Source organism: Nomascus leucogenys, chromosome 9 (genome assembly GCF_006542625.1).
Source record: "Nomascus leucogenys isolate Asia chromosome 9, Asia_NLE_v1, whole genome shotgun sequence".
Taxonomy (NCBI): domain Eukaryota; kingdom Metazoa; phylum Chordata; class Mammalia; order Primates; family Hylobatidae; genus Nomascus; species Nomascus leucogenys.
Window position 1 is genome coordinate 94,483,886 of NC_044389.1, and position 25,420 is coordinate 94,509,305.

The following is a 25,420-nucleotide window of genomic DNA, read 5'->3' on the forward strand; positions in this document are numbered from 1 at the left end:
CTCATTTCTGTGATCTCTAGAAAACATGTGGAATAGCACACTGGATAAAGTGATTCCTGCTAAGTTTTGAACTGTGATATTCTTGTCTCATAGAAAGAATATAAAAAAGATTTGGAAAATGAAATAAAAGGGAAAGGAATGGAACTTAATTCAGAAGTTCTTGATATCCAAAGAGCAAAGCGAGCCTCTGAAATGGCAAGTGAGGTGAGTATGTTCATTTAACACCTTAGATGAATATGTTTTTAGCTGATTTTCTTATCTGTCAATCTTTCTCAAAGGTTCTATACATCTATAAGTTTTATATGTAAGTGATTGTAAACAGCTATATCCTTGTAGTCTTTTCTTGGACTATTAATTTTTTTAAAAATCCCCTATGTGATGTGAGAAAAATGGCCATTTCCCCATTTTGGAGAAAATCCATATAATAAACGAAAATAGTTTAATGAGATTTAGCTTCATCTTTTAAGCAGGTAAAAGGCAGATGATTGGGAAGGTGTGTTATTATGGTCCATCAGTAACTGCAGGTAGAATGTTCACATGCTTTCCCACTCAAAACCCAACCGACTCTCCCAGTCTTGCCCTGGGCTGCTGAATGAACCTTATTCAGCCTCTTTATCAAATGAAAGTGGTTTCTGCTCACTTTTCATGCACTTCATAAGGAGAACTGAAATGTCTCTGAAGTGTTTTCAGTCCTGTAATCCTTGTATTATGTCATTACTTTGGGTCATATAGTGTCACGGTGCTTTTAAGAGACTTTGGCTGAATTTAGCAGTGAAAGAGCTTAAAGCCTTGTCCCCATATTTTGAAACTCTGATGATAATGGTGATGATAGCGATGACGATGGTGATGGTGACTCTTAGGTTGCAAATGACAGAAACCAACTAAAGTAGGGTAGGCAACAAAGGAGATGCATTCGCTCATGGAATAGAAAATCCGAAGATTGAGTTACTGTCAAGTTGGAATTCAGATATCTCTCTTCCTTCATCTCTTGGTTCTGTTATCTTTACTATTGGCTTTGCTTCTGGAAGGCTGTCTCCATGCAATGAACCCTCTTAATAACAGGATAACTCATATCTATGGCCAGTAATCCCAGTGGGAAGTGAACATCCCTTTTTATAGTTCCAATTAAAGTCTTAGGTTTGAATCTCCTTGGATTAATCTCTATCCTGTGCTCACACCTGGCATAATCACTGTGTCTGGGGTTGGGGGAGTAGAATGTGCTTATTATCCTCTCATGGTCACCCATTTGTTGAGGTAGTTTAACAGTATCTTATATAAAACATTCTGAATTTTTATGTGTTTAAAACATGACCTTAATCTCGGCTATATTCACATTCTTTAAATAAAGGAAACATTTAAAAAGCACTTTAGTAGAATTAAAAATATATGTGGGGAGTAGGGAGGTGATGGAAATCAATCCTTCCCAAGGGTATGGATTGAGCGAACTTAGAGGTCATTTCCCAGAAGGAAATCATGGAGCTTTTTGCCAGAAGGAGGAGGAATGGATGCTGGTCAGCCATAAACAACACGTGCCCGTGGTGAGGTCTGTGGCTAACATTGTCATCACATTATCCCTACATTAGTCATTTTCTGCAAATTCTTCTGTTGCCATGACATGTCCAATCCACATGCAGAGATTGTCTTGTAATTACTTGTCAGTAGCATGTGTAAAAGTTGTTTTATTCTCTCAATGGCAAAGTACAGACAGATGCAGTTGAATGGCAGGATGGCAGCAGGAGCAGCATTAATTGGGCCTTATTAGGAGGAGGAAGGACTGGCCTAGGAGAATAAGATTGAAAAACTGGAAGAAGGTGTCAGGTGTTGATCACCTCCTCTGTGCTATGCACTCTCATTGATCCTCACAATGGATCCTCCATGGAGGTACAGACATGCTGTGGAGATACTATGGCTTTGGTTCCAGACCACTCTAATAAAGCAAATATCACAATAAAGTGATTCGCATGAACTTTTTGGTTTCTCAATATGTATATATGTTATGTTTATACCATACTGTAGTCTAAGAAGTATGCAATAGGCTTATGTTCAAAATACATCCGTATCTTAATTAAAAGTACTTTATTGATAAAAGTGCTAATGATCATCTGATCCTTCAGCAAGTGGTGATCTTTTTGCTGGTGGAGGGTCTTTTCTCTATGTTGATGGCTGCCGACTGATCAGGATGGTGGCTGCTGAAGGTTGGGGTGACTGTGGCCATTCCTTAAAATAAGATGACAGTGAAATTTGCCACATTAATTGCCTCTTCCTCTCATGAAAGATTTCTCTGTAGCATGTGATGCTGTTGATACATTTTACCCACAGTAGAAGTTTCAAGATTAGAGACTATCCTCTCAAACCCATTGCTGCTTTAATGACAAAGTTTTTGTAATATCCTAAATTTTTTGTTGTCATTTCAACAATGATCACAGCATCTTCACAAGGATTTAATCTTAAGAAACCACATTCTTTACTTGTCCATCGGAAGCAACTCATTATCCATTCAAGTTTGATCATGAGATGGCAGCAATTCAGTCACATTTTCAATTTCCACTTCTAATTCTAGTTCTCTTGCTATTTCCACTGCATCTGCAGTTGCTTCCTCCACTGAAGTGTTGAACCCCTCAAAGTCATCCATGAGAGTTGAAATCAACTTCTTCCAAACTTCTATTAATGTTGATATTTTGTACTTCTCTCATGAATCACTAATGTTCTTAATGGCATGTAGAATGGTGAATCTTTTTCAGAAGGTTTTCAATTTACTTTGCCCAAATTCATCAGAGGAATCATAATCTATGACAGGTATAGCCCTATGAAATGTATTTCTTAAATAATAAGCCTTGAAAGTAAAAATTTTCCTTGATCTATGGGCTGCAGAATGGATGTTGTGTAGCAGGCATGAAAACATGAATATCCTTATACATTTCTATCAGAGCTCTTTGGTGACCAGGTGCATTGTAACTGAACATTAATATTTTCAAAGGAGTTTTTCTTTTCTGAACATTAGGTTTTGGCAGTGGGCTTCAAATATTCAGTAAACCATACTTTAAACAAATGAGTTGTCATCCAGGCTTTGTTATGTTTATAAAGCATAGGCAGAGTAGATTTAGCATAATTCTTAAAGACCCTAGGATTTCCAGAATGGTAAATGAGCATTGGCTGCAACTTAAAGTCAACAGCTGCGTTAGCCCCTAATAAGAGTCAGCTTGTCCTTTGAAGAATTGAAGCAGACATTGACTTCTCCTCACTAGCTATGGAAGTCCTAGATGGCATCTTTTTCCAATAGAAGGCTTTTTTGCCTGCATCAAAAATCTGTTGTTTAGTGTAGCTACCTTCATAAATTATCTTAGCTAGATCTTCTGGGTGACTTGCTGTGGCTTCTGCATCAGCACTTGCTGCTTCACCTTACACTTTAATATGATGGAGATAGCTTCTTTTCTTAAACCTCATGAACCAACCTCTGCTAGCTTCCAACTTTTCTTTTGCAGCTTCTTCACCTCTCTCAGCCTTCACAGAAATGAGGAGGGTTAGGGCCTTGTTCTGGATTAGGTTTGGTTTAAGGGGATGTTGTGTCTGGAATTCAGACCACTACAACTTTCTGTATATCAGCAATAGGGTTATTTCACATTCTTATAATTCATGTGTTCACTGGGATAGCACTGTTAATTTCCTTCAGGAACTTTCCCTTGGCATTCACAACTCGAATAACTGTTTGGCACAAGAGTCCTAGCTTTGGGCCTGTGTTGGCGTTTGACATCCTTTCCCGACTAAGCTCAATCATTTCTAGCTTTTGATTAAAAGTACGTCTCTTCTTTTTACTTGAACATCTAGGGGCCATTGTAGGGTTACTAATCGGCCCAATTTCAGTATTGTTGTGACTTAGGGAATAGGGAAGCCCAAACAGAGGGAAAGAGATGGAGGAATGGCTTATCAGTGGAGCAACCAGAACACACACATTTCTCAGTTAAGTTCACTGACTTACAGGGGTTCATTTGGTGGCATCTCCCAACAATTACAATAGTGTTGCAGGACTTCTCCTTAGTTCAGCTAAAGACAGGATCCTTGTCCCATGGCCATGAAAATTTAGGCTCACAGACAGTTTGAAGAGTAAGTAAAGCAGAGTTTTATTGGGTGTAAAGGAAGAAAAGGGGGAAACAGGGACTCTCTGCAAGGCCAGTGTCCCTGCTAGAGTGCTTCCCGCCTCACCGTTTGAATCCCAGGTTCCACACAGGAAGAGGAGGGGCCAGGCTCCTCCCTGTTGCAAACTGCCCGAACTTCTGTGGCTCCACCCCAGTGCATGCTCTTCCCAGTGCGCAGGCCAGTTGGAGTTTTGCCAGCGACCCCCTCCTATCTGTCTGTCTCAATAGTAACATCAAAGATCACTGATCGGCCAGGTGCGGTGGCTCACACCTGTAATCCCTGCATTTTGGGAGGCCAAGGTGGGTGGATCACCTGAGGTCAGGAGTTCATGACCAGCCTGGCCAACATGGTGAAACCTGGTCTCTACTAAAAATACAAAAATTAGCTGGATGCAGTGGCGCATGCCTGCAGTCCCAGCTATTCGGGAGGCTGAGGCTGGAGAATAGCTTGAACCCAGGAGGCACAGGTTGCCGTGGGCTGAGATCACTCCACTGCACTCCAGCCTGGGTGAAAGAGCAAGACTCTGTCAAAAAAAAAAATCGCTGATCACAAACCACCATAACAGTTTGAAATATTGTATTACCAAAATGTGACACAGAGACACCATCTAAGCACATACTGTTGGAAAAATAGCACCGATAGACTTGATTGACAAGCAGGGTTGCCACAGAACTTCAGTTTGTAAAAAAATGCAATATCTGCAAAGCACAATAAAGTAAAGCACAATAAAAATGAGGTATGCCTGCATTACTGCCTTCATTTTGCAGATGAGTAAACTGGAAAAGTTAAGCATTCTCAGTGTCATACAGCTGGTGAGTGCTCTGGCCTCCAAGTTCATCTGTTTTGTACAACATTAGCTCATTTACACCCACCTCCCTATCCTCCAGCCCCAGAGAAAATTGTCAGTGAAGATTTTCACATGGCAATTGCCTTTGTATACTAAACGTCTTCGGAGCTTTGCATGCTCTTCTTCAGTGAGAACGAGATTATCGTTCTAAGCAGTTCAGAAAATTTAGTTGGGAGTGATCATTCATAGTACTCAAGAAGCTTTGTTACCTCTTTTGTAAAATATGTTTAACTATATATATTTTTTTGGTATCATTGACTGCAGATGCATGTTTGCCCACTGAGTGTTTGAATGTTGTAAAATGTTGTCTTTTGCAGAAAGAATACAAGAAAGACCTGGAGTCAATAATTAAAGGGAAAGGAATGCAAGCTGGCACTGACACCCTTGAAATGCAGCATGCCAAGAAGGCTGCAGAGATAGCGAGTGAGGTTAGTAGGGTGCATGATGCAGGCCTTAAGACTCATATTTTGGAACCTAACAAATTAGCAACTTGATTAATATATGGAATTTCTCAAAGCATTGTGGCTTAACAGTTTGGAATGGAGACTATTCCAAAGCATTATGCCTGCTTGAAAATTTACAGTTTTTGCTTTGCTCGTATCCTTCCAATGTATCAAAAAAGCTTGGTGGAAGGCATTTTAATTGAACACACACACACACACACACACTCCCCTGCACACCTTATTTCAGAATACAACAGATTTTATGGTAATCTAGGCTATAATAAATGTTTTCCTGGTATTTTTTAATGGATCATGTGCTGCTTGGCATATCTGTATTTCCAAATTTCTAAGCAGAACTTCATGTATGGACGTTTAACATGAGAACAGTAGTCGTTTCTGTCCGATTGCATGTTCTTAAAATAGCCATCGTTGACATGATCAGCGTGCATGAAATTTCTACACAGTCAGCATTTTGGGTGGAGGTCTGATATAACCTGAATGACCATGTTCATTCATCTAACACCAGTTTTCTCTTCATGGGATATAGGATATTGATTTAAAAGTTTTGTCTTCAATTCTGTGACAGGATGGATAATATCACATCACAAGGTTGTAGGAGTCAGACCATATGCATATTTTTCAAAGGAAATACCCTAGAACTTTCTCTACACCTCTTGAACTTCCACAGAAAATCTGAGAATATAAAAGGATCACTGGAGTAAAGAAGATTTGGGATGTGATGATTTTATAAAAAGTGTATGTGCAGGCGAAGGGGTCCTGCTCACTTATCTCAAGGCTGGTTAGGTGGGGGCTTCAGTGGGGTACTCTGAGACCTGTTGTGTGAGCTTTGCACTTAAGAAGAGCTGACTCAGGGCTGACACCTTACAGGAAATCTGGAAGGCTAGAGGTAGCCGCTTAGCTGCTAGGGAAGTTACTGTTGTTTTGAAAATGACTGACATCCCCAGAGTTAGGTACTGGCCTGGGAAATGGGATTGCCATGATTGAATAAGACAAAGGAAGTGGAGATGGTATAGGTTTCCTGATCAATAAGTGTTCCATTTTGAAGTGGTGGCCAGGGGTGGACGGCCAGGAGCGTGAGTAACAGGTACTTGAAAACCTCCTTTATCCCTTTCCTACTTCTGTTCTCCTCCTGAGATATAGTCATTGTTATAAGTTTGTTATGGAACCTTCCAAATCTATTTTGTGTTTATATAGATAAACACACATGTACACACAGAGACTTAAAAAAATCTTAAATGGGGTCAGACCCCTTATAAGTGTTTTCTCATTTTATATTATGGATATTTTTCCGTGTTCCTTCTTACAGAAAAATTAAGTGTTCTATAACATGGATGTGAATATGTGACCATTTATCTTTTGTTGTCTACAAGGGAAATGTATAATGGGATCTCAACATTACAGGCCAAAACTAGAATCCCTAACTTTCCCCTAGGTTAGCTTTCCCCGATCCGCTTCTCAGCAAATGGCACCAACCAAAGCATAGAAGTCACTTTGATTCCTGTCATCAGCATGCTTTATTGATGACACCCCCATAGTGGTGGTCTAAATCCATCTTTCTTGCCACCCTAGTCCTAAGCCACCATCTCTATCCTCTAGATCATTGCCGTAGCTTCCTAACCAGAATTCTGCTATTATTGCCTTCCTAGTAGACGTTCTTTTTTTTTTTTGAGACGGAGTCTTGCTCTGTCACCCAGGCTAGAATGCAGTGGCGCCATCTCGGCTCACTGCAAGCTCCGCCTCCCGGGTCCTAGTAGATGTTCTTAACCCAGCAGGGGAAGAATCCTTGAGGGAATTAAATGAAATTTTGTTACTCTCCTCACATGCAATTCTTTAGTGGTTTCCAGTCACATCCAGTGTAAATGGATTCACTTGGCTCTGGTGAAGTCTCCACTCTCAGGCTGAGAGTCTTAGTCCATAAAAATCCCCCAAATAATAATAATAAAAATCTCATTTGCGTATAATCATAGTCAAGTCCCATTTTGCCTAAATGACAGGCTCAGATCCTTTTCAACCAATGTTCAGGACTTTGCCGTATTTTAATATCAAAAGTTTATTTTTCAAATAAAGTCAGTGGATCATATTGTGACACAAATGACCCTCAAGAGTCAATCAAGCCTTCCCATATCTCTGGGCTTGACCATGTGACTTTCTTTAGCCAATGAGACATCAGCAAATGTGACTCAGACTATAAACACACTTCTGCATTAGGATTTGCCCTCTTGGAATGTAGATGCCGCCATGTTGTTTTAAACCTTGTAAGTTTTGGCGTGTTTTGTTATGCAGACAACAAATGACTGATGCAAAGGGTGTCTAATGTAGTCTAGGTGCTTTAGAACACATTTACATTTGAAAGTTCATATTGGAAAATTGTTACATCCTTCTACCATCGGACCTTGGTGGCTGTCTGTTATCAGTGCCTCAGTTTCATCATATTTGTTGGCCTTCAAATGAAACATTTTGTTTTGGGGCTTTAAACAGGCTGACTAAAACAGAATGCTTTTCATAGACATAGTAATAATTGAATATTATTATTTTGAAAGTTAAACATAATTTTGTAAACTTTTATTTAGAAAAGTGATACTGGGAGTGTAAGTCAGTAAAAACAGGAAGGGTTATGAGTGGAAGATAGGAGGCGAAATACTCCAAGACCGAGATTTTTGTTTACCACTTATCTAAATTTGAGGATCTACGAATAAGCAAACCAACATTTACTTTGCAGCAGAGAATCTACAAATCTGGAGTGTGTCAGCATAATAAGAAATAATTGTTTTAAAGCAAATTTAATTGGCTATAGTTAATAGTATTTTTAAAATAACATTTTTCTTTGAAGAATAATATACATATAGAAAATGCAAATTTATATATGTACAGCTTGCTGAATTTTATAATCAGTTTTCAAATGTGACAAAAGTCCCTGAAGACATGTGTGCCTGTGTAATTATGACTATCTTGTAAGCAATAGGTAATCCGATTCCAACTGGCTTAAAAAAAAACACAGGTAACTTATTTGTTGTTCTTATGATTGAACAGTAGAAAAATTCCTAGGCACAACTTGATCTAGGACTCAAATAATGAGATTTAGTTTCAACTTTCAGTTCTTAGGTAGACATTCTTGTTTGCAAAGAGGCTTCCAGCAGCTCTTATGTGGAAAAAAAGATGCATGCATCCCAGAACCAATTCTGCAGTGTGGGTGATGGGGCATAATGATTTATTAAGTCCAGCAGAGCCCAGAGACTTGGGCCAGTTTCTGGATGGGTTAGGAGGGGGGAACATTGAGTTGTCCAGTGGCAAATCAGAGAGCCAGTGAAGGGAATAGTGATTTATTTAAGGCCAGCAGAGTCCAGAGATTTGAGTCAGTCTCACCCAAGCTGGATGGTTTAGGAGTGGGAACATGAGTTGTCCAGTGGCAAATTAGGGAGCCAATGAAGGGAAAAGAAGGGGTGGATTCCAGAGAAGCAACCAATGCTTATTCACTACAGGGTGAAAAACAGCAATTTTACAATCGCTCTTGACTGACACTTAACTAAACCATGTATGACCCAATAATATATCAAGTTTATCATATTGAAATGTTAAATTTTCCCATTGGCTAGCTCTGTTTTTTCTTCTTAATTCAGATTAGCAGAAAAAAATTCTTCTGATTACTGGTGAATAAGTTATACTAAGTTGTATTCCTACCACAAGTAAAAACTCTTTTTTATTCTATAGAAATAAAAGAAATAAGGATTCAACTTCATTCCAAAAGACATGGTCTTGATGTCAAATGACATCTCGATTTTTGAGCAGTTTCTCAAGTGATTGGAGAGCACTAACTGTGTGTTTCATTTTCTGCAGAAAGACTATAAAAGAGATCTGGAGACTGAAATTAAAGGGAAAGGGATGCAGGTGAGCACAGACACTCTTGATGTCCAGAGAGCTAAGAAAGCATCCGAGATGGCCAGCCAGGTAAGACAGCAGCGAGATACAAAGTTTAAAATAAATGCCGTGAATCATAGCTAGAAAGAGCATAAGTGTTCTTTCCATGTGGGTGGCTTTGAGATGCAGACACGTAAATTTCAACATTGCTATTAAAGCTTAAGCAAAGCTCTGAGATTATTTTCTGTTCTTTTAGAAACAATACAAGAAGGACTTAGAAAATGAAATTAAAGGGAAAGGAATGCAAGTGAGCATGGATATCCCAGATATCCTTCGAGCCAAAAGGACATCTGAAATCTATAGCCAGGTTGGTCAAGAATGAAGATACTCAGAATCGTGTATTCCAATGTCATGTTGCCATGTGCTTTGTATGTCTCTATGAATGATATCTTTCTGAGGGCATTGCATTCAGAGTTAGTGTACTCTTTCACTAAGAAACCATTGGCCAAATTTGATTAACCTTACTAATTAATAGGACAACTGTCATAGATTCAATGCAACAGACATTATGGAGCGCTACACCCTCTCTGTCGGGGCTCCTTGTTTTGAGTCCAAGGACATTAAAACATTTTGTTTTTTTTTAATTTTAGAGATGGAGGTCTCACTCTTTCACCCAGGCTGGAATGCAGCGGCACCATCATAGCTTGCTGCAGCCTCAAACTCCTGGGCTTAAGCTTATCTTCCTGCCTCAGTGGGCATGGGCCGTTGTGCCCAGCCCAAGGATATTTTAACCTTTTCTTTCTCTCTCTTTTTTTTTGACACTATTAGACACTTGGCTCAAATGCTTTTGCTCATACCAGAAAAAAAAATGACAAACTATTTGTCTTTTAACCATTTCATAATGAATATTCTTATTAAAATAGTTCCAAATAAAACTAAATGGCTAAAGCTGCACAAGGTATAAGGTGAAGTTTAGCATTAGGTAAACACTAAGGGAACAGCGAGGTTTTCTTGGTAAAATTTAGATTTGTCAAATATACTTGTCCCATATTCTGTAAACAAAGCTGGATGTGGGAGAAGTAATGACCACAAAAATTTATGGAAGAAGAATTTATTTATAAAATCTGACTTGGGCAAAAACATTCATTAGCAAATAAATATCTTTGCTGTAACATTTACTAAAAAAGAATGACTCCCAATGGAAAAAATTGTAGAAGGAATGAAAAAAATGAAAATGGTTATTTAAAATTGACCACAGAATTTAATTTGATTAATGGAGTTTATGCAGAAAGGAATGTGTAACAACATTTGGCGAAATTTGTTAAAATTCTGATTAAGACATAAGCAAGGACATTAACCATCCACTAGTTCAAAAGGGTAGTATCAAGATGGCAGAGTCAAGTGTCAGAGGACTTGTGTGCCTCTCAGCCTCCGCAGACGACACGGCTGCTGAGATGGTCCTGAAGTGTGTGTTCTTCTGTTCTCAGTGTCCGTGAACTTGGAGGCATTGGCTTGGCCATATCAGCTAAACTGAAATCCTAGGTCAATGCCTTAAACAGCAAATGGACATTTGAGTCAGTGGAGAAGAGTTACTTACTCTCTCAAGAACGCCACATTCATTCCTTCAGTCGGTAAACACCTCCTGAGCACCCATTTGCATGCAAAACCAGACACGGCTTTGCTCTTGGAAAGCTACAGACAAATCTAATAATCATGTAAATATAGTATTACAACAATGATACATACACCTGAAAGTAAAAGTATTGAGAGTGAAGGTGCCTGAGCTGTCAGATTTCCTGCCTTAACTTAACAGCATAGATTTTTTTTTTTAGTGTGATGTGAGAATATATCTAATTTTAAGGGATTTTAATCACTGAAATACAATGGGGATACTTAAGAGGGTGTAATGAAGCCTGGTGCATTTCAACGTGAATAGTAGTTACCTTTCTTAATAAGCATTTATTTGCCAGAATAATTAACTTCACTGATTTTGGAATCAGAGAGCCTGGTTTTAAGTTGTAGCTCTGATACTTACTATCTAGTACCTCAATTTCTCCATCTGAAAGATGGAAATAATAATAGTATCTGCTTGTCAGGTTGATTAAATGAGTTAATGTGTGTTAAGTATTTAGAACAATACCCATTACATAGTAAGTACAATGTAAGTGCTGGTACTAGGATAAGATATTGCCTGGGTTGTATTAGAGCTCATAGTAGCTCATTTAGTGGAGAGAAAATGAAGATTTTAATCTCAACTTCAAAATACTGGTAACTTTCCCTTAATCAAATCGATCTTCACCTGAAGTAGGAAGCAAAGCATAAATCTAGAAGCCATGTGGTATGGTAGAGATTGAAGAATGGTATCATTCTATCTCTGTCTCTCCGCCTCTCTCTCTCTCTGGGAGTGTAAGTCAGTAAAAACAGTTTTTTTGCTGTCTCTCTCTCTCTCTCTCTCTCTCTCTCTCTCTCCTCCCCCTCTCCCCCCTCTCCATCTCTCCCTCTCTCTCCCTTCCTCCTTCCCTCCCTCCCTCCCTCTCATGCCTGCTTGCACACACACAGTTTCAGATTTATATTAGCTGTTTATATTTTTAGAGAAAGTATAAAGATGAAGCAGAGAAGATGCTTTCTAACTATTCTACCATAGCAGATACTCCTGAAATTCAGAGAATTAAGACAACTCAACAAAACATTAGTGTGGTGAGTAGCCATTAAAGTTGCCACCTTGAAATTTTGTTTTGTAAGAAATGGTCTTTTTTCCTCATTGTCTGATGTTTTCTGCTGTCTTACTTGAATTTTCTGTCAAGTGTATTATCTTTATTTCTTTAATATGAATACTGATAATTTTTACAAATTATCATTTTTCATGATTTTTTTGGAATTACAAATTCAAATTTTCCTCTTTGGTATAAATGACAGTTATTAACTAAATTTTAAAATTTAACTCAGGAAAGAAGTCTGTGTTCTACACAGATTTTACTTTGAAGACGAAAATAGTCATATGAAGTGATTTTATTCCTGGTTTTTGATTGTTTTTATGGATAATATATCTAATGATTTACTCATTCTTAATAAATTTCTGAACTTCTATATTTTTATTTTGAGGAAGAGGAATTGCATCAGCACTATTTTTTTTTAACTTTTATTTTAAGTTCAGGGGTACCTGTGCAGGTTTTTACATAGGTAAACTTGTGTCATAGGGATTTGTTGTACGATTATTTTGTCACCCAGGTGTTAAGCCTAGTACCCATTAGTTATTTTTTCTGATCCTCTCCCTCCCCTCCTACTTCACCCTCTGATAGGCCCCTGTATGTGTTGTTCCCGTCTGTGTGTCCATGTGTTCTCATCATTTAGCTCCCACTTATAAGTGAGAACATGTGGTATTTGGTTTTCTGTTCCTGCATTAGTTTGCTAATTGTAATGGCATCTAGCTCCATCCATGTCCCTGCAAAGGCCATGATCTCATTCTTTTTTATGGCTGCATAGTATTCCATGGTGTATATGTACCACATTTTCTTTATCCAGTCTATCACTGATGGGCATTCAGGTTGATTCCATGTCTTTGCCACTGTAAATAGTGCATCAGTACTATTAATTAAGAGGCTGGGTCCGTGATTAATAAATGTATAAACTTGACTTCTGTTCTAAAATTGTAAAAATTGACCATACAACTAATATTTTAACATAGAATTAGCTCAGTCATTAATAATTAAGCAAGCATCTCATCAAAATATAAATTCTAGTAAGTGTGAGGACTTCTGGAATATTTCCTACCTCCTAACTAGTTGGCAAGCGCTGGCTCTCAGGGTGAGCTGGTCAGGTGCCTGCTGGGTCTCCACAGGGATGCCAGGCTGTACTGAGAAATGGGAAAGTCTTGCTGGAAGGATGAGGAAAGGAGGCTGTGTGATTCCATAGTGTTCTTTAGTTCTAGCCTTTGGAGGAAAACATCTTTCCTACCATGCTCTCCCACCCACACGGAGGCCACTGGATTACCAAATGTCAAGAAAGGGAGTAATTCTATCCTCATTTACCTTTCTTATAATTACTCTGTTTTTCTGCAGAGTACTCATAATGAGAGCACTCATAAATACTCTTGTGTTTTTGTTCTGCTTTGGGTTTGGAAGGGTAGATGTTAGTAGAGGTGGAGACACATGGGAGAGAGTTAACAAATAAGTGGAAGATGAAGAAGATAGACTTGAAATTAACATTGATATTGATGATGAGCTAACATTTTCTTGGAAGAGAATGTGGGCATCCTTGTGTTTGGAGAATAGAAGTTGCCTAAAATGTCATTCTCTTATTGAATTCAGTGATAACGGCTTAATGGGCTTTTGTAATATCTGCTTTTTCTCAAATACACGTGTGACATATATTTATATTTGAAGAAAGGAACTCTGGTTTGCCAATGTGTATTCTTAAAGCAAATAATCCGCAGTCAGCCGTGATAGTGGTGTAGCCCTAGAGCAGGAGAGGGTTACTTGTAAGATTATGGGATATAAAACCAAAGTTTTAATGGATTATCTTAATGGATTATTTAATTGGTTCCTATAATTCCAGCACTCATAAATAGATGCGGTATTCGTATTATTATAAAACCTGAGAAATTGTCTTTCTAAGAAGCGGATCTAGGACTTGAATTCTGACAAGCTTAGTTATTCTTTTCCTTTTCTCATAATAAAGGTATTTTATAAGAAAGAAGTGGGAGCTGGCACTGCAGTAAAAGATACCCCAGAGATCGAACGAGTGAAGAAAAATCAGCAGAATATTAGTTCAGTAAGTTCTCTACAGCATTATCTTTTCTGAAAGCAAACATAAACTATAGACAAATGTTTTTAGTTCTTTACTCAACTGATGGCTTTTTTCCTTTTATTCTTCACTTTATTGAAATGCTATTTCTTCATATATCAAAGATCTAACTTTGAGAACAAAAACTGTGTCCTTGTTTCCCTTGATATATCACAGTGAAGAAGAGCTAGGTCATTTTAATGAAACCTAGGATTAGATTTCATCTCTTTGAAGAGAATTTTAACTCTATTAAATTTTGCAGAGAAAGGATACATTTCAGTACCTCTCCACAAGTTGGAAGAAAGAAATTTTTCCCTGATAGAATGATTAAAGGCCCCAGAACATTTATTTGGCAGCTTAAGTGAAGGTTTAGATTCGAAAAGGCAAATAGTACCAGTTCATTTTTAACCGATGTCAGTCACATGTCTAAACTTTTTATCAGACACACTTCCTCCCGTTTCTTCTTTCCAGCCCGTTTTACCTTCTGCTTCTTCCAGCAAAAACGAAAACAAATCACACACCTTCACTATAAATTGTGAAATAACTTAACCTCCAATAACCTTTAGACTGGGGGGAAGGGTCCTCTTCTGTTAGAAGGGTCCTTCTAACATTAAGGTGCTTAATGTTATGGATAAATTTTTTTTTCCATTGAGTGTTTGACATTTGCGATGGATAATTGCTCTCCTTACCAATTTGATATTCTCCCATATATATTTAGTGCACTGAGTTTCTTTCCTCTTTTTTTGAGACAGAGTCTTGCTTTGTTGCCTAGGCTGGAGTGCAGTGGTGCAATCTCAGCTCACTGCAACTGCCTCCTGGGTTCAAGTGATTCTTCTGCCTCAGCCTCCCGAGTAGCTGGGATTACAGGCACACACCGTCACACCTGGCTATTTTTTTTTGTTTTTAGTAGAGATGGGGTTTCACCATGTCGGCCAGGCTGCTCTCGAACACCTGACCTCGAGTGATCCTCCCGCTTCAGCCTCCCAAAGTGCTGGGATTACAGGCATAAGCTGCTGTGCCGGTCCATTACATTTAGTTTCTTGAGGAAGTAAAAAGGATTCGTTCTTTAAATCCCTTACTCTGACTTACCTTTTCACCTTCATCCTTGGAAAGAGCACCTTCCCTTTAAGTAATCCAAGCAGAATGGCCTTGATTAGACTCGGCTGTGGGTTACTTGGTCATTATGCAGCATCCAGAGAATATCAGTGTGGGTCAGCATTTGTGAAGAAAGTGTAGGAGAGGTAAGAGAATGCAATAGTAAAGCATACTTCAAAATAAAAGTATAAAAAGTCTGCAGAATCTAAGTGCAGTAAGACCTCTGTAGCACTCACGGAGCTATCTCTTGAAGAAAGTGTAAGGAGGACCTAGGCTTAAGGTGTGGATGAGAGCAGATGAATGTGTTCTTCTGATCTTTCATGGTGAGACCCTGTGTTAGCCTGGTACATCAATTAGTTTGGGAGAGAAATATAAAATATTCATTGCTTCACTTTCCAATGATAATATTTAAAATGTACCCATTGATGTACTGTGATCTAATATTATAAATATTCTGTAGTGTGCAATTCTATAGACTACAGTGAAATAACTGTGCCATTTTGATTAGAGTCCCTTTGAAAAACAAAAGTGTTCGTCTTTAATCATGTTAAGCTTCTCACCCGAGGAAAATCCCACAGAGTATTACAGTATATCATTTCTTCTCTTAGCATCACAGCCTCTTCTAGCAAACAATAAATGCATAGTTCTCTATCTGCATGAGGTTGGGCCATAAACTCCTGCTTAGTATTCAAATGGAAAGTTGCCCTTTTGAGATTAGCTAGATCTGTCAAACCAAGATATGATTCTCTAACATTTAAAGATCTCGACATTTTCTACCTCCAGAGTACAAGCCTTTTAGCTGTTAGCTCTCTGTCTTAAGAACTATTTTTGAATTTTATTTAGAGGTAGCCTGTCTCAGTGAACTTCCAATTTAACTGTTTTGGGTCTGGACTAATATTGGCATTGCTACTTATATGAAATCCACAGATACTAAGACGTAGACGATATCTGAGATATTTAGGTACTGCTTCTTTATGACAGCCTGCATGGATTTCACCCTTAATCATTTTAAACATTACCAAGTGATTTCTGAAACACGTTTCATGTAGATTTAAATCTTTGCTAAATTTCAACACGGCCTCTTAAGTCAAGCCCATGCTTTCATGTATTTACATATATATGTATCCTTTTCATTCAAGAAAGATTGAATTTGAGTTATCTTCCATGAATTTTAGACATACTAAACTACTACCTGAAGTGATAGCATCACTAATCATTTTATGAGTTCAAAGAACTCTTTCTTGTCCCATGCATAACTGTATGCTCGTATTACCATTTGCCTGATTGATCTTCCTCTAAATAGATTTGATGGGGGAGATTTTGAGTGAAGTAGAAGCCAGGATAAAGGTGAGCTTTTCCTAATGTGATTGTGTGCATAGCAGACACCTCTAACTTCTTGGCACTGACCTTCCTTATAGTGATGCAGGACCCAGTGGTCTATGCTTTTAGTACATTTCCTTCCATCTCCCTTTTTCTCTTCTTTTATTGTGCTCACTTTATTTTTTTCCTTATTCTATAAGGAAATTCTTTATTTCATTATAAGGAAATAAATTATTTCCTTATTATTTATGTGCTCTCAGTGAGACAAGCAATGTTCCCCAGACTGTGGCTAACTCAATTTCACTTTTGCCTTTAAATACGTGTTAAATTTTAATTACCATATTAATAGAAACTGCTTTTTGGATAGAAAATAATCATTTAAGATAATTTGCAAGATTTTTTTCCTGCATCTGCCTAATAATACAATTTATTTTCATAAGCAACATTTGCTTATTTTACTTAAAAAACTCATAGTGATGGATAAGTGAATGGATATGGATTTATTTGTACCTTAGGAATAAGGAATCCTGAAAGCACCAGATAAAATTAAGAATTGTGTCCCCAGTGAGGGAAAAGTAATGTTGGAATTAATAAAATTCAATTATGCAATAGTTATAATTGAAGAATTCTCAATATTTTAAAGCCTTGCATAGAATAAAGTTAACATTATATTCTTATAAATTATGCAGGTGAAATACAAAGAAGAGATTAAACATGCAACAGCCATTTCTGATCCTCCAGAACTAAAGAGAGTTAAAGAAAACCAGAGGAACATCAGCAATGTGATCATATTTCTTAAGTATTTTTTAAAAATTTTGTTGTATATCAACATATAATGACAGCATAAAATCTGTACAGGTAAAATCCCATCACAATGAACCCCATTGCAAGAGGATCGCTTCCTTAAAAGTGGAGCTAGCATTTTACACATCTGTATGCCCTCCGTGACACCTAGCCTAGTGCCTTGTATGCAGCATTTATTTATTAAAGACACATATTATTCAGACATACAGAGTGGAATGATAGGCATTGGAGACTCCAAAAGGTAGGAGGGTGAGAGCAGGGTGAGGGGTGAAATATTGTTGGGTACAGTGTACACTATCTGGGGTAATGGTTACACTAAAAGCCCAGACATCACCACTATGCAATATATCTGTGTAACACAACTGTTCTTGTACCTTTGAATCTATAAAAATTAAAAAAGAATGAAACCTATTTTCAGAAACATATTGATACTTTCGTTTTTGTTTCGTCATCTATTTTGTTTTGCAGACATATATATGTAGTCTCTATATAGCTATATAGTTAGCTAGATATCTGTATATATCTCTATATAGTCTATATTAGTCTATATGTATCTATATATAGTCTATATCTATATATAGTCTATCTATATTAGTTTATATATATCTATATATAGCCTATATTAGTCTCTATATATCTATATATAGTCTTTCTATATCTAGTTAGACTATCTACCTAGCTATATAGATATATAGACTATATTAGTCTACAATGCAAAACAAATCACAAAACAAAAAAGAAAATTTTCTATTTATTTTATCTATACCTATTTCTGAAAATAGGCATAGATATCTATGAAAATATATATCATATATATGAAATATATATTTATGATATATAGATTTATGAAATATATGATATAGATTTATGAAATCTATATGAGATATAGATTTATGAAATCTATATGAGATATAGATTTATGAAATCTATATGAGATATAGATTTATGAAATATATATATTTATGATATATATAGATTTATGAAATATATATATTTATGATATAGATTTATGAAATATATATTTATGATATATAGATTTATGAAATATATATTTATGATATAGATTTATGAAATATATATTTATGATATATATTTATGAAAATAGGTATAGATATCTATCTATAGATAGATCTATCTATACCATTATGTATGTTATCTATCTATGGATAGATATCTGTAGATAGATCTATCTATAGATAGATAACATATATATTAGTCTACAAAGCAAAATAAGTGACAAAACTAAAAATGAAACATGTTATTGAATGTCTGTTCTTGTTCTTGAGGGATTTTAAAGATGAGAGGTATGCCCTGAGATTAGGGGTCGTGGGCATCCTTACTGTTTCTAGGAGAAACAGAGATAGGAGTATATAGCTATGATTCACTGTTTAAGTGCTGTTACAATAACTATTATTTGTTGGGTGCTTACTATGCGTTTTGAGTACTTTACATTGCAGTATCTCATTTAATCATAAGTAAAATGCCTCTTGCAAAGTGCTGTGCAAACGCAGAAGGAAGGCTATGCAGTGGGAGAGAGAAATAGCCTTGGGGAAGGGGTAACATTGGAGTTAGATCTTGAACAAGTAATAAAGGTTTAGGGCTGAGTTTTGTGAGGAAAGGCATTCCTGGCAGAGCAAACCAAGTATGTTCCGGATCCAAGGCTTGTTCAAGAATTCAAGAAGAGGATTTAGTGTGATGAGTACTTGGGATGAAAGATGGCGGGAGAGGATGCTAGAGAGGGAAGCTGACATACAGATCGCAAAAAGGTGGTATGGATTTCCATGGTGTCTCTAAAGTGTGGTTCATATACCATTATGGCATTCCAGTAGATATTATGTGGCTTACCAATAATCTTAATGATTAAGAGCAGTTGACTCCGTGATTAAATTGTTTTAATGTTTACCTTCTTCCAAAAGAAGAGTGACTAGTTTTCAGTTGATGGTAGAAATATAACAATCTCTTAGAAATAACTTTATTTGAAAATAACAGTGAATTAATTTAATGAAAAAGTATAACAGCATAGGTGTTATTTGTAGTATTTATCTGGTATGACATATGGAAAGGGGCATGCAAATGGCAGGAATTTGGGAAATTTGGATAACACTCAAGTGGTGGATAAGAATGGGAACTCTGGACTGTTTGATTCTAACTCCAGATCTTACTTGTTGTATAATCGTTGTAAGCCATTAACCTCTCAAAACCTAAATTTCCTCTATATAAAGCAAGGATAAGAGTATTGAAGAGATATTGCCTGTGAAGCACACAGCATGTTTGTGAAGGGATGAATACAAGACGTGAAGATTCTATCAAACTTAAGTACCCCAACTTATATCCACTAGAAATTGGCAGTAACAGTTTCTCTATGTCAATAATGTGAATTTACTATTCAGATTTACCTTCTTTGAGCTTTAGCCAGAGTGATTTCTTTGCAGCTTGCCATCAATACAGATTAAACTGAAACTTTCCTCCCTTTAGCTCAATCACCCAGTCACAAGAATCTGCCTGACATCTCAAACTACATACTATGGCACAAAGAAATTTACATATTGAGGAAAGAGACCAGAGGAACCTTACCCCTTTTCATTTATTTTTTAGACTTATCCAACTTCCCTTCACTTTCATGTTCACTACTAAGAGTGTGCATCTCAAGTCTATTTCTTTTCTTTCTTTTAGTTTTTTTTTTTTTTTTTGATAGAGTCTTACTCTGTCACCCAGGCTGGAGTGCAGTGGCATGATTTCAGTTCACTGCAACCTCTGCCTCCTGGGTTCAAGCAATTCTCCTTCCTCAGCCTCTCGAGTAGCTGGGATTACAGGTGCAAACCACCATGCTTGGCTAATCTCATATATTTAGTAGAGATGAGGTTTCACCATGTTGGTCAGGCTGGTCTCGAACTCATGACCTCAGTTGATCCACCTGCCTCAGCCTTCCAAACTGTTAGGATTACAGGCGTAAGCCACCATACCCGACCTCAAGTCTGTTTCATCCGCAGGCCCTGTAGGTCTTGTGGGGATTTCTTGTAAAATAAAACTCTCTAACATGAACTTTAAAGTCTAAAAAGACACTAAAACTGTCCCTGTGAAGTTTCTTCTAATGAGATGTTAACCTCCAGCTCTACTTTTGCCTGTCAAAAGTTCACTTGCCATTCTGATTTTCTCGACTGATGCTCATTTTTTGTGGAATTGTTGGGAAAGCTGACCACAAACAATGGAGTTAGATCCCCAGCTAAGAAAAACACCTCTGTGCATTAAGTCAGGAAAATTTCTATAATGCTAGGTCGGAGATGGGGCTTCCACTGTTAGAACGGCACAGAGAAGAAACTTTGAAGTTCAAGGTTTCTTTATACAGTAATAGTCTATCACTAAAGTTCAGGTACAGGATTTTGTGGCTCTCCTTCCCAATGATAAGAATGTAGAATTATTATTTTTAAATATGAAGTGGCAATTTGATAAATGTTGCTTTAGTGCTATGAAGAAATGAATTCATAGAATTCATTCTTACTGATGAAGGGATTATTCATTATTACTGAAAAGATCAAACTCAGAGAGGCCATCAATAAATAATACAATCTGAAGGAAAACAACGAAAGGTGTGATTTAAAACATTTGATAAGGGTTGGGTGTGGTGGCTCACACCTGTAATCCCAGCACTTTGGGAGGCCGAGTTGGGAGGATCGCTGGAGCTTGGGAGGTTGAGGCTGCAGTGAGCGGTGATGACGCCACTGCACTCCAGCCTGGACAACACAGCAAGACCTTGTCTCAAAAATAAAACAACAGAAAAACCACTTGACAAGGAAAAGACTGGCATTGCCAAGAAGATAAAATCTATAAGCAATACATATTTCACTATGAAATCCTGAGGATGATTTTATTAATGAATGTTCTGTAGCCATGTGACGTTTAAAAATATCTGTTCCAGTGTTTTGGGATGTATTTATTTCCCATAATCTCAAACTGTCTTGCACCTTGTCTCTCAGCTCCAGTATAAAGAGCAGAACTACAAGGCCACTCCGGTAAGCATGACCCCGGAGATAGAGAGAGTGAGGCGAAACCAGGAGCAGCTGAGTGCGGCAAGTCGTTTCTGTTTCCTTTTATATTTTCTCAAACGTAACGTATTTTTATTTAAAAATATGCCCTTTGGAAGGCCATTATCCTTAGCAAACTAACACAGGAACAGAAAACCAAATACTGCGTAATAATGAGAGCTAAACGATGAGAACACATGGACACCTAGAGGGGAATAACAGACACCGGAGCCTGTTGGACGGGAGAGGGTGGGAGGAGGGAGAGGATCCGGAAAAGTAACTGCTGAGTACTGGGCTTGATGCCGGGGTGATGAAGTCATCTGTACAACAAACTCCCATAACACAAGTTCACATGTGTAGCAAACCTGCACATGTACCCCTGAACTTAAAAATAAAAGTTTAAAAATATAACGAATTTGAGCAACATGCAGTTATATGGATGCATCATATCATAATGCAAAAAAGTGAATATGTCCATGCAGCATTAATTCTTTTGTAAAATTTAACAACTGCAATAATAATGATGATGATAAATGGAATAACTCCAGATTTAATAAAAACTATGTAAAAATTTAAAAAGGGAAAGCTTTACACCCTCTGCATTTTTGGATGTTCCTTTTCACATTTCCTTATGGAAGGGCATGAACTGTGTTTCCAGGAAATTTGAGACTGTGTTGCTGTACCTTAGCTGTGTTTGCTTATTCAAGAGATCTTCGTTAAGTACCCAAATGTACTGGGCATTGTCCTGGTCACCCAGACACAAAGATGGATAAGACCCACTTTCTATCCTCAAGGACCTCATAGTTCAGTTGGTAAATCTCTTAAAAAAATGCAGTTAATGGAGAATACTGGATCTGATGTCAATATGAAATGAAAAAAATATGTATTGGAACAGGGCAAAAGAAGACCTGGCTTGACTGGCATTCTAAGATACAGTATCAAGTCCATGAGCCTTATAAATGGAAAACATTTTTCAATCATTCAATAGTCTGTTGTGAATAAAGCAAAAATAGTTAACAAGGCACCTCTACTCTGTGCTGGGTCCTGTACTAACGTTCTATGTAAACCCATGAGGTCAGCACTGTTTGTTTCTCTGGTTGGTAGATGTGGGAAACTGAGTCTTGGGGAGGTCAGAGGACATGCTGGCCTCCCACCTCCGGCCCCCCACCCAGCTAGTAAAGGCAGAGCTGAGATTGGAACATACTGTTGAACTTTCACCAATACAAACAAAAGCCTTCTTTTTCCAAAGCAAGTACTTCTGAAAGACTTTAAAATGTAAGAGCAGGTTCTCCTGGGTGGAGATAATGAGGCTCAACACTGTTTATCCTTATTATATCCCTGGGAGGTGGTAGGAGTCAGAGAGCTTTAGCCTCTATTGAAGGGAGAAGCCCCAGGGTCAGAAGACAGTAAAAAGCCTTCTAGGGTGACAGGGAATGGACTTCACAAGAGTTCTCTTGTAATGACTTCATTCTGGCGTTTCTTTTAAAGCCCATTGCCTTATGATTCCATTACTTTTATTTGTGGAATTTATGGTTAATTTTGATATTGAAGAGAAAAGCATTTATCGAAGACATATTTAAACAGTACCACCAACAACTTGTACTTGCTAAATCAGACCCATCGGAATGTGGGTGTATATGTAAGCGTGAAGGTTGATATAATCAACTGTGGAAAAAAATGTGTAAAAAGATGGTGTTAATTTTGAGCCTTGTCCTCTGTGGTATTTCAGTGGAGCCCATTCTGCTGTCTGTTAAAGTTCTTATTTATCCTTCTTAGGTAAAATATAAGGGAGAACTTCAACGGGGAACTGCAATTTCTGATCCACCAGAGCTGAAGAGGGCAAAAGAAAACCAGAAAAACATCAGCAATGTGTGATCATCTTAGTAACTTTTTTCTTACACTATCAAATGTATTGTCCACCTGTGAACGAAGGGATTGTATTTACAGAATTTTCATAACCTTGAGCTGATGTGCTGTTCTCATTTGACTAACAACTTCTTTGAAAGATTTCAGGGACTTTGGTATTGTGGGTACAGTCAGGTGTTCCCCACCTCAGGGTTCCCAGTGACTCACCATGATGACTTTTTTCTTTTTATTTTTTTGAGACAGGGTCTTGCTCTGTCGCCCAAGCTGGAGTGCAGTGGCACAATCTTGACTCACTGCAACCTTTGCCTTCTGGGTTCAAGTGATCCTCCCACCTCAACCTCCCAAGTAGCTGGGATTACAGGCACATGCTACCACACCTGGCTAATTTTTGTATTTTTTGTAGAGATGGGGTTTGGGCTGGTCTCAAACTCCTGAGCTCATGCAATCCAGCCGCCTTGGCCTCCCAAAGTGCTGGAATTACAGATGTGTGCTACTGTGCCTGGGTGACTTTTTTTGACAGGTTGTTGTATATCCCTTCTATCTTGCCATCTAGCTGATGGGTGCTATGGTCCCCTCAAGGCCCACAGTCATAGCTTCTGGTATCCTGGCCCTACAAACAAATGTTTTCCCTCCCTTTTCTACCTGCATGTGTTCCTGTTCTTGTGCTTCCTCTGAGCCCCACTTTCCACTCCCCACAATTATGACTCCATTTTTGGGCAAAGTCTAGGAAGAAATGATAATGTGTGCATGGCTGAATAGGTTATATTGGACAGGACCATTTTGGGGGCACACTTAATAAGGGGCTGGCAGTTTTTACCTAGACACCAACTTGTGGCCTACTCCTATTCCCTGTTGTTGAAATAATTCACGGATGCAGTTCAAGAAGAAAGTCCTCTTTTAAAGTCATTAACATATAGATTGGGTTCTTTGGAAGAGGAAACTTGTAAATCTATTACGTTCAAAGAAATCTTTTATTCTTCACACCTTTAAAGTCATTTTTCGGGTTTACAATGCAAAGGCAGGTGATTGATGCTTTTCCCAACAACTATATTTTAGAGAAGTAGACACTCATCTTTCCCCCATATATTTAGAGTCACACTTGATGTGACTCCATTACTCTCAAAAAGGAACATGGTTATTGAGACAAGGAATGGACCAGTGAGAAGCATGCTGGCTTTTTTAAGGATGCCCACAGTCACCTATTTAAACACATCTTTACAAAAATTCTGCCACAGTTAATTCCTTAGAAACCATGACCATATAGTACCAGTCTATGGTGAATACCTTTAAGTAATATCCATGAAGACATTTATTCTCATTTCCTTTTGTGATTAAATATTTATTACAACTTTACGGATGGTATGCCTATGCATTCGAGTACATCCACAGTGATTTGGACACATGTACTCTCTTATGGGATGAAATGAAATAGATTGATTTAAGATGCCAGCATTTTAAATACAACTCAACCTCTGAAAATATTTTTTGTAGTTTCCTACAAAACTTCCCTGGCTAACTCATTAAAATAAATACTATGAGCCAGGCACCATGGCTCAGGATTGTCATCCCAACACTTTGGGAGGCTGAGGTGGGTGGATCACTTGAGCCCAGGAGTTTCAGATCAGCTTGGACAACGTGGCAAAACTCAATCTCTACAAAAATACAAAAATTAGCCAGGCATGGTGGCATGTGCCTGTAATCCCAGCTACCTGGGAGGCTGAGCTGGGAGGATTGCCTGAGCCTGGGAGGTCGAGGCTGTGGTGAGCAAAGATTGTACCACTGCACTTCAGCCTGGGTGACAGAGCAAGACCCTGTCTTAAATAAATAAATAAGTCTCTTAGTTGAATTGATTCACAGTGTTCTATTTTTTTGTTCTCTGAAATGATAGGTTTATTACAAAGGTCAGCTGGGAAGAGCTACTGCTTTAAGTGTAACTCCTGAAATGGAAAGAGTGAAGAAGAATCAAGAAAATATTAGCTCGGCAAGTGGTTTTCTTCATTTTAGACTATCACAAAGGATGTGTCTTTTATTATTTACTTGCGGTCCTCTTTTGCTTGTGAAAATAAACCTTATTTTCAAGAAACATTTGTGATGTGTCCAATAAGTACATGTGTTATTTCAGATGACTTCCAAAAGCTGCCACTGCAAACATTTACATTGTCTTGCAACTCTTTGTTATTTCCAGATGTGACCAACAGTTACATTCAAAGCTTAGGTTAAAATTATTTAAA

At 37.8% G+C, this 25,420-nt stretch overlaps 1 protein-coding gene across 2 annotated transcripts in view; it reads left to right on the top strand.

Moving 5' to 3' along the window:
- Positions 1-25,420, top strand: part of NEBL (nebulette) — a 443,477-nt gene that overhangs the window by 382,801 nt on the left and 35,256 nt on the right. The window contains exons 13-22 of one of the 2 annotated variants that reach the window (XM_003257700.3): positions 94-204; positions 5,299-5,409; positions 9,280-9,390; positions 9,557-9,667; positions 11,893-11,997; positions 13,978-14,070; positions 17,187-17,279; positions 21,276-21,368; positions 23,100-23,192; positions 25,078-25,170. The exons of the other annotated variant lie outside the window; for it this stretch is intronic. Coding sequence (XP_003257748.2) covers positions 94-204; positions 5,299-5,409; positions 9,280-9,390; positions 9,557-9,667; positions 11,893-11,997; positions 13,978-14,070; positions 17,187-17,279; positions 21,276-21,368; positions 23,100-23,192; positions 25,078-25,170 — 1,014 coding nt within the window. The remainder of the gene's footprint in view (positions 1-93; positions 205-5,298; positions 5,410-9,279; positions 9,391-9,556; positions 9,668-11,892; positions 11,998-13,977; positions 14,071-17,186; positions 17,280-21,275; positions 21,369-23,099; positions 23,193-25,077; positions 25,171-25,420) is intronic. 2 annotated transcript variants of the gene reach the window in all.